Source organism: Carassius gibelio, chromosome B24, assembly GCF_023724105.1.
Source record: "Carassius gibelio isolate Cgi1373 ecotype wild population from Czech Republic chromosome B24, carGib1.2-hapl.c, whole genome shotgun sequence".
Taxonomy (NCBI): domain Eukaryota; kingdom Metazoa; phylum Chordata; class Actinopteri; order Cypriniformes; family Cyprinidae; genus Carassius; species Carassius gibelio.
The window spans coordinates 9,349,924-9,365,360 of NC_068419.1; the positions used below are offsets into that span (position 1 = coordinate 9,349,924).

The 15,437-nt window shown below is 40.6% G+C and overlaps 1 protein-coding gene across 2 annotated transcripts in view; it reads left to right on the forward strand.

Annotated features, from left to right (window-relative positions):
* Positions 1-10,033, forward strand: part of LOC128013319 (zinc finger homeobox protein 4) — a 72,267-nt gene extending 62,234 nt beyond the window's left edge. For both annotated transcript variants that reach the window (XM_052596225.1, XM_052596226.1), the window contains 2 exons: positions 98-5,329; positions 5,693-10,033. In XM_052596225.1, coding sequence (XP_052452185.1) covers positions 98-5,329; positions 5,693-7,182 — 6,722 coding nt within the window. In that variant the 3' untranslated portion in view covers positions 7,183-10,033. The remainder of the gene's footprint in view (positions 1-97; positions 5,330-5,692) is intronic.
* The last annotated feature ends 5,404 nt before the right edge of the window (positions 10,034-15,437 follow it).

Consider the following 15,437-nt stretch of genomic DNA (forward strand, 5'->3'; position numbering starts at 1 on the left):
AAATGTATGAATGGCATTTCAGAGGATTCCTTAGAAAAGTCATAATAATAGTCTTTTATAAATAAAAGAAATCTTTCCTTTTTCTGAATTTCAACAGGAAATAGCTCTAAGGATTTGAAAAACAGCATAGGCCAAGACAAAAGTGAGGTTGAACTTGCCAGTGAGGAGCTCAAACCACCAAAAGAGGCTGCCGAGGCCCCTGACTGGAAGAAAGCAAGTGGTCAAGACAGGAAGAGCCCAGATTCCCTGCAGGAGCATCTAAGTGATCTACAGAAGCGGCAGCAGCTCTCAGTCTCTGATCGCCACGTCTACAAATACAGATGCAACCATTGTAGCCTGGCTTTCAAGACTATGCAGAAGCTTGAGATACATTCCCAGTACCATGCCATCCGTGCAGCCACAATGTGCAGTCTGTGCCAGCGCAGCTTCAGGACTTTCCTTGCCCTTCGAAAGCATTTGGAGACTGGTCACCCTGAGCTGACTGAATCAGAAGTACAGCAACTCTGTGGGAACCTGCCCCTAAATGGAGACATTGCTGAAAGTGAGATGCGGGCTCTGGAAGATGCACAAGCCTTTGAGCATGAATTAGACAGAGATGAGGAACTTGACCAAGAAGGGAAGGCCAGTCCAACTGGAAGTGACAGCAGCTCCTTGGTTGATGACATGGGCTCAGAGCCAAAGCGGACCTTGCCTTTTAGGAAAGGTCCAAATTTCACCATGGAAAAGTTTTTAGACCCCTCTCGTCCATACAAATGCACAGTATGCAAGGAGTCATTCACCCAAAAGAACATTCTACTTGTTCACTACAATTCTGTCTCACATTTGCATAAGCTAAAGAAAGTAATCCAAGAGGCCTCAAGCCCAGTTCCCCAGGAGACCAGCAACAGTGTTGACAACAAACCATACAAATGCAATATATGTAATGTTGCTTATAGCCAAAGCTCAACCCTGGAGATTCACATGAGGTCTGTACTTCATCAGACAAAAGCACGAACCGCCAAAATGGAGAGTAGTACTAGTACTGGGGGTGGTAGCAGTGGAAGTACTACATCTAAAAGCCCTGTTCCGCTCAATCAGGGAAATGCAGATTCTGCAAATGCACCAGTACCCTCTAACAAAGAAAACACTGTAGATGCCAAAGAAGTTGCCATGAAACAAACTACTGATCACATCCATGTGCAGTCTACCCATCCACCAACCCAGTCACCAGCACAGCTTCAGATGCAACTGCAGCATGAGCTCCAACAGCAAGCTGCATTCTTTCAGCCACAGTTTCTGAATCCAGCTTTCTTCCCACACTTCCCAGTGACACCAGAGGCCCTACTACAATTCCAGCAGCCCCAGTTCCTCTTCCCATTCTATATCCCTGGTGCTGAATTTAACATCAGCCCTGAACTAGCATTGCATTCAGCTGCATTTGGGATGCCTGGTATGACTGGATCATTCCTGGAAGATCTGAAGCAGCAGATGCAGCAACAGCATCAGCTGGGCCAACAGCAACAGTTTCAACTTTCTCAGCAGCAAGCTCAGCAGCAGGCCTCCCAGTCTCAAATGCAGCAGCACAAAGCACAGCAGCAGAGTCACAAGCCAAAAATTGAGTCAAACCACATTGCCCTGTCTGAGATTCAAATGTCCAGAGATGCTGAAGAGCACCTAGAAAAGCAGGAGAGCAAAGCAAAGCTGGATATAGCTAAAGATATTGACAGTGCAAAAGACACTAAAGATTCAAGAAAGCCTAAATTTTCAGAACCTCTAATTCCTCCACCACGCATCATCTCGGGGGCTAGAGGTAATGCTGCAAAAGCACTACTTGAGAACTTTGGCTTTGAATTAGTTATACAGTACAATGAAAATAGACAGAAAACCCAGAAAAAAAATAGAGAGGAAGAGTTGAGTGACAAACTGGAGTGTGGGCTGTGTGGAAAGTTCTTCTCCAACATGCTTATTCTCAAAAGCCATCAGGAACATGTGCATGGGCAGTTCTTTCCATACGTGGAGCTGGAAAAGTTTGCACAGCAGTACAGGGAGGCATATGACAAGTTGTATCCCATAAATCCAGCATCTCCAGAAACACCCCCACCACCTCCACCACCACCTCCTCCTCCTCCTGCCCCAGTGACCATTGTCCCTGCCACTACGTCTTTAGGAAAATCGCAGACACCATCTCCTGCACCTCTACAAACTCCTCAACAAGCACCACCACCGCCTCCTCCACCACCACCACCGCCGCCTCCACCTCCCACTGCACCACCTCAAGTGCAGCTCCCTGTTTCTCTTGACCTGCCAATTTTCCCACCACTGATGATGCAATCAGTGCAGCACCCTGGGCTACCCCCACAGCTTGCACTGCAGCTTCCAACAATGGACTCTTTATCTTCTGACCTCACACAGTTATGTCAACAACAACTGGGACTGGATCCAAACTTCCTACGGCAGTCTCAGTTCAAGCGTCCTCGCACCAGAATCACAGACGATCAGCTTAAAATCCTCCGTGCTCATTTTGACATCAATAATTCTCCCAATGAAGAACAGATTCAAGAAATGGCAGATAAATCTGGCCTTCCTCAGAAAGTCATAAAGCACTGGTTCCGAAATACACTCTTCAAAGAACGTCAAAGAAGCAAAGATTCCCCTTACAATTTTAACATTCCACCCATGACCACACTGGAAGATATCAGACTTGAATCCCAAGTGAACATGCTGGAGTACTACAGAACTGATGCTACGACGAACAGAAGGTCATCAAGAACACGTTTCACAGATTATCAACTGCGAGTACTCCAAGATTTCTTTGATACCAATGCTTACCCCAAGGATGATGAAATTGAGCAGCTCTCAACGGTACTCAACCTACCAACACGAGTGATTGTAGTGTGGTTCCAAAACGCCCGTCAGAAGGCACGCAAGAGCTATGAGAACCAAACAGATACGAAAGACAGCGAAAAGAAAGAACTGACAAATGAACGATACATTAGGACCAACAACATGCAGTACCAATGTAAGAAATGCAGTGTCATTTTCCCCCGAATTTTTGACCTCATTACTCACCAGAAGAAGCAGTGCTACAAAGATGAGGATGATGAAGCTGGAGATGAAAACCACTCAGAGGAATTCACAGAGAACAATGAGCTAATTTCAGTAAAGCCAACTGAGTCAGCAATAAACTCTGTTGTAACAGCAAGTAGCTCTGGCTCCAGCTCTCCCTTAATGCTTTCACCTCGAACTGATGTAGGGAAGTCATCACCCAAACCTGAGTTACTCCATGAAAAAACTAAACTGGGAGAGATTGCCTCTTTACAAACCCCCAAGAACCTAAATGAGTTAAAATCTTCCAAGGCTTCAACCCCACAACCTCCACCACAAAAATTACCTCAACCACAATTGTCAAGACCCCATTCCCAGCCCCAGTCTACGACTGTCCCATCGAGTCCTCTTTCAATTGCACTGTCCTCTCTTAACAATAGCTTACCACCTCAAATGTTACAGTTCCACTGCGATCAGTGCAAAATTGCTTTCCCAACAGTAGAGCTGTGGCAGGAGCACCAGCACATGCATTTCCTGGCTGCCCAGAACCAATTCTTACACTCACAGTTTTTAGAAAGGCCACTGGATATGCCCTATATGATCTTTGATCCAAATAACCCTCTTATGACTGGGCAACTCCTCTCTGGAGCCCTATCCCAAATGCCAACTCCAAGCAACTCTGGCCTTGCTGTGAACTCTAACTCTGTGAAACGTAAATTAGAGGAAAAAGAGGATGGATCTCATGAAAAAGATGGTGCTAATAGTGCAGAAGATCAGCACAGAGATAAACGTCTTAGGACTACCATTACTCCAGAACAACTTGAGATCCTATATGATAAATATTTGCTTGATTCAAACCCAACAAGAAAGATGTTAGATCATATTGCTCGTGAAGTTGGCCTGAAGAAAAGAGTTGTCCAAGTATGGTTTCAGAACACCCGAGCCAGAGAGAGGAAGGGACAATTTAGAGCAGTTGGGCACTCTCAGACTCACAAAAAGTGTCCCTTCTGCAGAGCATTGTTCAAGGCCAAGTCAGCTCTAGATAGCCACATTCGCTCAAGACACTGGCATGAGGCAAAACAAGCAGGCTTTAGTTTGCCCCCAAGTCCAGTGATGCCTCAGGATGAAGGAGGTCAAAGTCCCAATAAGTATAATTTTGCTGACTACCTACAAATGACCACAAAGACTGAGATGAATGACAGTGAGCCTCCAACTGCATCTTCCACTCCAGTTAAACCTTCTGAGATGGCATTAAAAAATGTATTGAGCTTACCATCCGTAAAAGCAGAACATAGTGATGAATTTGAGGGGCTTAACTTGAGCTCAGCAGAGACCTCTTTTGATGCCAACAAAATTGACTTTGATGAGACCTCCTCAATTAACACAGCTGTGAGTGATGCTACAACTGGAGATGAGACCAATAATGAAGTAGAGAATCTCACAGTAAATGGAGGTGAAAAAATGATTGAGAACAGAATGAGCCTAGCACATATCTCTGACATAAATGAGGATAGAATCCCTTTCAACATGGTTAGCCCAGCATTTAGTTTCTCTGGCAAAGACAGTGACTACTTCTATTCCAGAGATGATGACCTAGATGATAGTGCAGACAGGAGCGAGACTTCAAGTTTGGCTGATCCAAGTTCACCCAGTCCATTTGGAGGTACAAATCCCTTCAAGTCTGCAAAAGCTGGTGGAGAGAGACCAGGCCACAAACGTTTTAGAACCCAAATGAGCAACTTACAGCTAAAAGTTCTAAAGGCTTGCTTCAGTGACTACCGCACACCTACTATGCAAGAGTGTGAAATGCTGGGCAATGAAATAGGACTCCCGAAACGTGTTGTTCAAGTCTGGTTCCAGAATGCCCGTGCAAAAGAAAAGAAGTTCAAAATAAACATTGGGAAGCCATTCATGATAAGTCAGGGCTCCCCAGATGGGCCGAGGCCTGAGTGTACATTATGTTGTGTGAAGTATACAGCCAGACTTTCGATTCGTGATCATATCTTCTCAAAGCAGCACATTGCAAAAGTGCAAGAAACCCTGGGCAACCAGGTTGATCGAGAAAAAGACTATCTTGCACCTACCACTGTCCGCCAGCTTATGGCTCAACAAGAACTTGACCGTTTGAAGAAGGCAACCGATGTACTCAACTTGTCAGCCCAGCAGCAACCTGCAGTGGACAATAATGCACTTCATGGCCTTAGCCTGCCAACTGCCTACCCAGGAATATCTGGTCTCCCACCAGTGCTTCTTCCTGGTGTCAATGGGCCATCGTCCCTTCCAGGTTTTCCACCAAATACACCTGGTGAGTTAGTATGACAACCACAGTGCAGTAATTAATGAACAGTTGATGCATTAAATGCTACTGGCCCATTTGCTTCCTTTGAAGAACTGTGACATTCACTTATTTCCTAAAGACCTAATGCATGCATTGACTATAACAATGTGGAATACTTTGAGTTAGACTGTGACCCCTAAAGTTGAGTTGATTTCATGCCTGTGTGCTTGTTTTTATTGTTTTATATTTTTGTTGTATCCTTCTTTTGATTAAGGGCTTGTCACAGTTTGATTCTATAACAGAGCGATAGCCCCAAAATAATGTCTTGAAAAGTAGACAAGTGATTTTGCAGTCAAATATTTCAATATAATCTGTAACACTGTATTTCAGCTTTAGCGTCTCCTGGTGCTGGCATGCTTGGGTTCCCTACTCCAGCCACCCCTTCTCCTGCCATGTCTCTCAGCAGTACCCCAACCAAGACTCTTCTTCAGACACCTCCTCCTCCTCCTCCTCCTCCCCAACCCACTGCACTTCCTCTTCCTCCCACTCCTTTGGCAGCAAACCAGACTGAGCAGCACATAAAAGATTCAGAGAAAGACAAGAAGTTAGAGAAGCCTAAGGTGAAAGAAAGAGAAGCTGACACTGCCCGTCCCGAGACTCCAATTGTGAAGAAAAGGGAAAAGCCCTCGCCGCCACTTTCAGTGCTAGGAAAATTGGGAAGTGAGGCACTGATGGACCCAGCACAACTGCAAGCACTTCAGAATGCCATCGCTGGTGACCCAGGCTCCTTCCTAGGGGGACAGTTCTTGCCTTATTTCATCCCTGGCTTTGCATCTTGCTTCTCACCCCAACTTCCTGGCGGAGTGCAGGGGGGATACTTCCCTCCTCTGTGTGGAATGGAGAACCTGTTCCCCTACGGCCCTGCAATGCCACAGGCTATTGCTGGGCTTTCTCCAACTGCCCTGCTGCAGCAGTACCAACAGTACCAGCAGTCTCTCCAGGATTCCTTACAGAAGCAGCATCAGCAGCAGCAGAAACAAAGTGAACCACAGCAGAAAACTCCCCCTATGAAGTTAACGAGTGCACAGAGCAACTCTCTTAAACCAAAAGAGGCTATTGAAACTAAGGATGATAAAGGCTCTTCAACAGAAAGCACAAATGAAGAACCCCAAACGAATACCAAAAGTTCAGGCTTTCCAGATGCATTTATCGTTCCGTCCATCAAACACGAGTTTATATGCAGAAAGTGCCAGATGATTTTTGCTGATGAAGACTCAGCAGCTCGCCACCAGAAGTCCTTCTGTTACTTTGGACTCCCATTTATCGATCCACAAGAGACAGTGCTTCGCAAAGCCGTGAGCAAGTACAATTGCATAGCCTGCAACGTGTCCGTCAGCGGGAACGAAGCACTTGGCCAACACCTTCAGTCGAGCTTGCACAAAGAGAAAACAATCAAACAAGCAATGAGAAATGCCAAAGAGCATGCTAGATTATTACCTCACTCAGTCTGCTCCCCTTGTCCTAACACCACATCTACCTCGCAGTCTGCAGCTTCTTCTAATAACACCTTGCCTCATCTCTCTCACTTGTCCATGAAGTCCTGGCCAAATATTCTTTTCCAGGCCTCAGCCAGGAAAGCTGCTTCCTGCCCATCTGCTTCTCCTTCTCCCCTTTCCTTGCCTTCAACGGTTACCTCAACTTCGTGCAGCACCTCAGGGGTTCAAACCTCACTACCCACCGAAAGTTGTTCAGACGAGTCTGACAGTGAGTTAAGCCAGAAGCTGGATGACTTAGATAACGCGTTGGAAGTCAAGGCTAAGGCGGCGTCCGGCCTAGATGGCAATTTCAGTAGTATCAGAATGGACATGTTCAGTGTATAGGTGTGAAAAACGGATCCCTTGCTTAAACGAAAAAAGACTTTTAACTGCAGTTCCAAAGTTACTCTAACCCAAAAAATTACAGTACCAAAAGATTGACTCAGGATTGTTTTTCCCATATTGATATGCTGGCAAGAAAATGATTGATTTTTGTTATGGACAGAACTGTTGCAGATGCTTGACTGAGCTTATATTGTATACAAAAGAAAAAAAAAACATGGAATAGGAAAACTCTCACAAGTTCTTTTGGAGCTTGATTCAAGCCAAAAATTCTCACGATAGCAAATTGCACCTCAGCTGGATTGATTTCCAAATGCTAGCATGTACTGTATGGGATAATGATCCAGAACTTTCAAAGAGAATTTCTCTTAGTTTAGTTAGGTGTAATTCAGTAGCTTTAAATTCTCAGGTCAGAACATAACATTTCTCATTTGTTGAAACAGCAACCAAGCCTGCTTATAAATGGCTTTTACCAAAACATGTCAAGCTTTATTGGAGGCATTTCCTTGATGTGTGTAGTGTACCAAGAGACAATATAACTGTTACAGGACAACGCGCATATCCTTTTAGTTTGCCCTACAAGAGAGTATGCTTTTACCACTGAGGGAATTTAGAATGGTGAAGTCATGTGTATGCCCCTGTGTTTGTATTGCCACAAGCTGTATTTATATACAACACCCTTTTTTTTCTTGTAGAATATATTAATAATCTGTGCCAACTCTTACCTTCTTTCTTTTACCTCTCATCACACCCTTTTCTGAAGAGGTAATAATTCTAGTTTTGATAGACTCTTGAACATTATGTGAATAGGACATTTTTTCATTTGTGAATTGCTATACTGTTATGGTACTTGCTTGTGTCTGGACTATAGTGCACTTATTTGATTTCAGTTTTTTTTTATTTTTATTATTATTATTTGAGGTAGGCCATGTCTTAATTTAATAGATATAATTTTTTTGTGTTTGTTTGTTCTTTTGTTTTAATTATTATTTGTGTGTAGTTCAGCAGCGGATTGGTCCACGTTTGTTAGACCGTTCACACCTAACAATCCAGAGACATTTAACAATTGGTGCATCCATGAAAGTAGTACTGTATACTTGAAAAAGTGCAAGTTGGACAAAATGTGTTGAAAAATGGTATGAACATTTGCTTCTTCAAAACAAGAAAGCTGCTTTTTAAAAGGGGGACAATTTTTTTTAAATATACAATTATTATTATTATTATTATTTTTTTTTTTCTTTACTTCTGTAGGACTGAACACAGTGTTACCCCTATACACTGCCATATAGTGGATAGGCTGTTTCTTCCATTCTACTCTGGGCACTTCTGTTAATGTCATGAACATAGACCATTTTCCATCATATTTAGTGATACTTGGATTACAAAGTATTATCATACAACGTTATGCTGCTACTGTGTAATGTTTTTTGTTTTAGCTTTGTTTTTTTTTTGTTTTTTTTTGTTTTTGTTTTATTTCTTGCCATATATTTTCAACTTTCTACTAGACAGAATAATGATTCATCACAAATGACATTGCTTTACTATTTTTATTTCATTTTCTTTCATTTTTGGCTGTGTAACTTAAAGAATGAACGCTGTTAAGGGTGTTTAATTTTTACAAATCACGTTCTGGTTTTATACAGTTGGACAATGTGATTCATTCCAAAGTAACAGAAGGCTTAATGTATGAAAGAAAAAGGCTCGTGAACAAAGAAAGCTAAGCTGTTGTACATATTCGTAGTTGGCTGTGCATGGTACAAACTTATTAATATGAAGAAATTCAAAAATGTATTGCTTTTGGTATTCCTATTCTGAGATGAACAAGTAGCATGTAATGCAACTGTTTGACAGGTTAAATCAAATCATGCTTAAAAATTGTTTCAAACGATGAAATTAAGTAACATTTCATTTTACTTTATATTGCTGTACAGGTGTTTTTTTCTGTTTGAGGTAAAATGTCACAGTTTTTAATTCTCTTTTTTTGTGGACTTTTTAATGTTCTTATTTGGATTTTTAATATTTTAACGCTTATTTTAATCCTGAAGACACTTTTTGATTGTGTTACACAAGAGACATCTTTGCCTCCTAAGGTGCAATCCTGCCTCTGTCCAAAACATGAGCGACTGTCCTGATTCCAAAGGCTTTTAGAACTCTGCTTATGCCTTTCCCTGAATGTGGAACAGCATTTAGAGACTGAGCTGTCAGCTAGCACCGTGCGCTAAGGTGTTAGCCTGGACCAGAATGCTTCCCACACAAAGGACTGGTAAAGCAAAAAAAAAAAAAAAACAAGCAAAAAAAAAAAAAAAAAAACAAGGAAAATACAAAAAACAAAGGATGGTCCAATAATGTAATTGTACATAAATGTTGCAACTGCACAGCAGCCAAAAAACCTTTCTACGGATGGATAGTGTCAAGCATAGGAGGACAACCTTCTAAAGGTTGATATTAGGATTGTTCTTCTGGATATCAAAGGGATGTTCAAGGCGTAATCATATTCTACACAATACGTACTTTCAACGCCTGGGTAACATAGGAAATGCACCCCAAGGTTTTAATAAAAAAAGATGCCCCTATGGCGAAAACTTTAAATAAACTAAACCAAAAATGTTATTGATGTTTTATATATAGAGAGTAGTCTCATTAGTTTTTGTTACTGTAATGTTTGAGGTCTCCGCTGTACCGTATTACGGTAATAACATGGTTTTGAAACTTTTTTATTTTGTCACAGACCTGTTGTCATAGTTGAAATGACGTTTATTGTAGATGGTATTTGAACAACTTCTTCTGGAAATAGTTCATCAAGTATGTTTGTTGCTCATTGTTGTGATACATTAAAAACTGTATCTGCAAACCACTTCAGCGCCTGGCATCACTGACTGTTTCTTTATCCTTTCACATGCTTGGTTCAGTTTAGCTATCAATACTATTGAATAACATCACACGGGAAATACACAAATTCAAGGAGCCCATCCAATCCATCCCTACCCTGAGCTCATGCTGCCAATGAGCTAGAGAAGAGGTCACATTATCCCTAAATCCACACTGAGAACATTTTTAATTTCACATGGTATGCCTTTACATGTTATTTGGTTGTAATCTGGCTTTATCCAGATGCATTGGATTATCTGTAGAAGTGTCAATCTCAAGAGCCTTTCTGCAGGTATTTGTCTAAGCTTCTCCCCTGGAAGAGATAATGGATTATTCATCAATCTACCAAGCAGATCATCCAGCCGCGACTTTTAACTGCTATTCGGCAGAGAAAAAGGACCTTGTGCTTCTAATCACTAGTCATTTTTAAAACTTGCACACAAAATTGTGGTAAATCGCTTGCTTTTAAAATAAAAACAAGACACAATTTAGTAAGGTCTATCACATTTCATCCAGTAATTCCTCTTCATGCTCCAAATGCGACTAACTCTTCCCATTCCCGTTAGTGGCTAGAAATGTTTTCTCCGAGGTATTTATCGCAGTTTGGACATCTTTGATCAGCTGGAAAGCTTTATTAGGCACATCCAAATTGCTTCGTCAGCCCTGTTATTCCTCCTGTATCTTGAGGGTCACACTATTCTGTGATTGGATAGGGTTTGACCTTTGGGAGAACAATAGAAGAAGGCATTTCGGTTCTGCCCTCTCCCTACACCTTCTCTCTATCTTTCCACAGTTGTTTGCTGATTTAAGACTCAGGGACCGAGCTCTGTACGTATCTTATGCCATGTGATGTTGGTGAATTGTTCTATTGTTTTGCTGTGGAGTGAGAGAGGTCTGATATTAATCCACAGATTTTTAATAAAGTGTCCATCTGCCTTTGTAAAAGGCAAACATAATTGCCACTGGAATACTGTATTTTTAGATATTTGAAGATGATCGGAAATGACTTCAAATACTTGGGAATTGATTATTGCATCAAGTAAATCTGTTCATATGGGATGCTTATCATTTAATGGCAGTACTTACACAGTCAAAGAGATGCAGCTGATGTGTCGTATGCTAATGTTTATTGACACATTTATGGTTGATATTTTCTCAAGCCATTTGTTGGATCTGGGGACAGTAAACTGAATAAAAAGTGATTGGATCGTTGTCTCTCTTGCCACTGAAATCCCAAGTGTAGAATACTAATTCCTGTATTTGGTCCCTGAACTCAGGTCTTTCATTTTAAACAGATTCAATTCTAATTAAATTCTGCACATGGGAATATATCACTCCTGCACAATCCCTAATTTACTGTGGCAAGTATTATATTATCCCAAACAAAAATGCATCAGTCCAGTATATATATATATATAATTTTATATTTTTTATCCTATTTTATCCACTATTCATTTCCTAGATTTCTGCTTTATGTCCTTCTTTAATCTTTCCCATTTTTTTCATCTCCTCCTCTCACCGGTGATCACAAAAGCTATTTTAGTTTGTTCTTTGATTCATAAACTTGCTCTGGTCCCCACACCTGTGCTTCATTTACCACGCGCACCTGAGCAGTTCCGCCAGATGTGTTCGAGACAAAATTGCTAATAATTTATGCTGGCCTGACTGTAGAGGCCTTGTATTAATAGAACATTTCTGCATTTGTGACACAGACATAGATCAGTTCTCCAATTCCAATTTGCATATACAGTATCAGTAGTGCATTTGTGTTTGACTCGAGCAGTGTTAAATTCTAAATATATACATATATTCTAATTTGCTTTATTACATCACAAAGGAGCTTATCCACATGGTTTGATGTTATGCAGCATATATCAACAATATCGAGTTTATATTATAATATTGAGTCCAAATCCAATTCGCTTTCACTCTCCCAATACATTGTTTCTGCTCTATACTGTCCTGTCGCATTAATGCAAAAAAAAAAAGGCCAGATAAAATCAGGATTACAGGTGATAAGAGAGACCTCATCGAGACTTACAGTAAATACAAAATACAGTGTTCCTGGCAAAAGAAGAATATGGAGCAAAGCTGAAGGGATCCATTTTAAGCTCCTAACATTGCGAATATCCATGTAGGCGATGTGCTCAACAAACAAGAATATCTAAGGAATGGGAGAGTAAAGAGACCTGAGAGATATCTAAATAAGCCAGAGAGCTGCACCTCTGAAACAAATCCTCACAAAAAAAAAAAAAAATAATGTTGTTTCGAACCAACTGGGACTTCCCAGGCAGATTGTTCTGTTCTGTTTTCTGATATGCTCAGAAAACCACTCCTCCCAGATGGTTTGAGATGAAGGTTGGGAGACACTATTGCTTAAGACAGATAAAACTAGTTGTATGATAGCATCCCTCACAGAGAAACGTCTTATTTCTTTCTCGCAAACAAAACAATACTTCTCTGCTGATGTTCAGTGGATTCTAGTTGAGGCCGTACATCTGAAGAAACACAGTGAATCGTTGAACACCTGAGGCATTGACGACGTTTAAAGCACAGCGAGGCGTTTGTAGATTTGATAATACAAAAAAATATATATATTTTGTTAGCTTTCTGAATTGTGCATAAAGTTCCAGGTTTTGTTACATAAAATGCCTGTGTTATGCTTCAGACTGCATGTATTTTCTTCCTAAAAGTTGAACTCTTCAGATGGCTGAATAGAAAAGCGGCTTTTATAACTTCCAGCTTTTATGTTTCTTAAATCAAGAAACACTTTTGGATATTTCAGCTGTGTAAGGGAGGGCAGGCTGAAATAGCAGATGCTTTGTCAAAGCCGTCAAATATGAAGTCTGTTTAAATTACGCAAAATCTGTTCGGGATACATAGACAGTGAGATGCAAAAACAAATGTCCGTTTTTATATAATCATAACAACAGCAATGTAAACATTCACTAGAGATGAGTATCTGCTAATCTCATTTTGAGCATTTTGTTTACAAACCTAGCATGTGACATTTATGATGTCAGAAAGGTCTGGATGGTGACTAAAGCAAAATATTACAATCAGATTTGTTGTGCATGAATTGCTCTTTGTTCTGCTTTCATTATTTAGAAAATACAGATCAAAGTTTAAAAAGAATAGTTCACCCCAAAATGCCTGAAAATATGCACCCTCAAGCCGGCCAAGATGTGAATTAGTTTGTCAAAGTAAATCTAGAGAAATTTAGCATTACATCAGTTGCTCAGCGATGGATCCTCTGCAGTGAATGGGTGCCGTCAGAACGCAAGTTCACTTCTAGCTTTGAGTCCATAATAAAGCTTCCTCCAGTGAAAAAGTCCCTGTTGGTTTTCACATCAAAACCAACCAATATATTAGTTTAAAACTAATCTAGATGGTTTTTGCTAAATAGTGTCTGATGTGTGCATATTTCTCTCCTGATTCAGACAAGGCCGACTTTTCACTTAAGAAAGCAATATCACAACAGTCAGCTCATATTTTAGGCAGTAGCAATGGTTTGACATTAAAAACGTCTCAATGATTTTGTTTGTGTTAAAAGGTGTTAAAGCTGGTAACTTTTGGCGCTCGCGTCTGGCGGAAGAACATTGTGTGATGGATAAATACAACAAAATAAAATGATATGACTGGCATAAAAACTGTGACCTTCACGTGAACAAGTTGTAACACAGAGAATCCAGTCTTTTTTTTTTTTTTTCTAAATTGTTATGTTATTGTTATGGCTCAGCGCACTTCTACCTGTTATTTGTTTTGCAAAAATCCAACGTTCCCAACTCTTCTGGTCCAATCAGCGCAGGGCTGTGCCACAGAGTTGTTTTTTGTTGAAAATGTTAAAAATATATATAATGAACTAGTACATCATGAATCCATTTTCCGAACTGTGTTTTTGTCTTATCCTGAATCACTATGGTACCCCTATAATAAGTGTTTATATTCGGACTATTTTCGACTATTCAACGCTGCAGAGTATCACGTGATGTAATGCTGCGTGATGTAATGCTAATTTGATCCAATTCTGTTCTGAACAGGAAACCTGCATCTTAGATGGCCGAAGGTGAGTACTTTTACCGCAAATTGTCATTTTTGGGTGAACTATTCCTTTAAATGCACCAAAAATACAGCAGTACATTTATATATGCATATTTGTGCTTAAAGTTTGACCACGTGTCAAGTAGTAGTGAGCAGTTCTCAACACATAATTCATTAAAATGTCACTTTTGACACTGATTTATTGACTTTTGAAATCTGTCTCTACTTCTAGGGAAGAGCAGAAACTTCTTGAAAGTCTCTTTGGTCAGAAAGTGTCTGCTAAGAGCATTACTGTAAATATTAATGTAAAGCAGTTTGGATTTGCTTTTCTTCACAATGTCTACTCGAGGGAATCAAGGCCAAAACCTAAATCGTTCTCTTAATTTACTTCCAGCGCACGTTCCACTGGGACCGCCGCAAATTGAGGTTGAGACTCTGCATAATACAATATTCGTATTTAATTGTTTCTTACACTGGAAACAACACTATGGCAACCGCAGTAAACATGTCATGTTTCATAACTCTTTAAATACATTTGAAAAAAGTATTTAAGCAGAGGGCTGAATTTTTACGAGCGCTTGGACGCTTTCAGAAATAGAGCTGACATTACGAGTGAATGATGTAAAGGTGATCAGGGGTCCTGGTTTAACTGTAACCCTGCTGCATTTTAAGAACTCAGAAATATATGTGTGTGTGTGTGTGTGTGTGTGTGTGTCTCTCTCTCTCTCTCTCTCTCTCTCTCTATATATATATAATGAAATTAACAGTATAGTATGTGTCAGTTGATGTTCATCATTTTACAACTGTTTGTTTCAACGGTTGAAATGATTTAGTGAAAGATGTTTACAGTGTGTGTTCCGAGGCCAACATTCTATCTCCTCTACAACACAAAACATTTCCGTGTTATGCATATTCAGAGTCTGAATATCACAGTCCCACATGCCTGTTACAGACGTCTTCTGGTGCAACATTATTCATTTATTCATTGCAAAGATGTTGAACAAGAGGCCAGCCATTGTATTCTCAGAGAGCGCTTGTGTGTTTTGGCAGTGCCTGTCTGAGTCCTCCCTGTATATTTACAAAAAGCACAGCCATATGTAAATTACAAAGCAGTGCATCACACACGCCTGAGCTACACAAAAGAGCCTCTCATTTCCAAACATGGGACTTGGATTACGAGCATTTTCCCCTCGAACTTGTTTACTACTCGAAGCGGCTTGTCTCATATGTGTGAGATGGGGAAATCACAGGTCAGGGCTCAAGTGTTGATATTACGCCTTTTGCCACCTTTATTCGAGAAGAAAAGCAGACAATATTTGCATGTTTTTTTTTTCTCCCATAAAATGCAT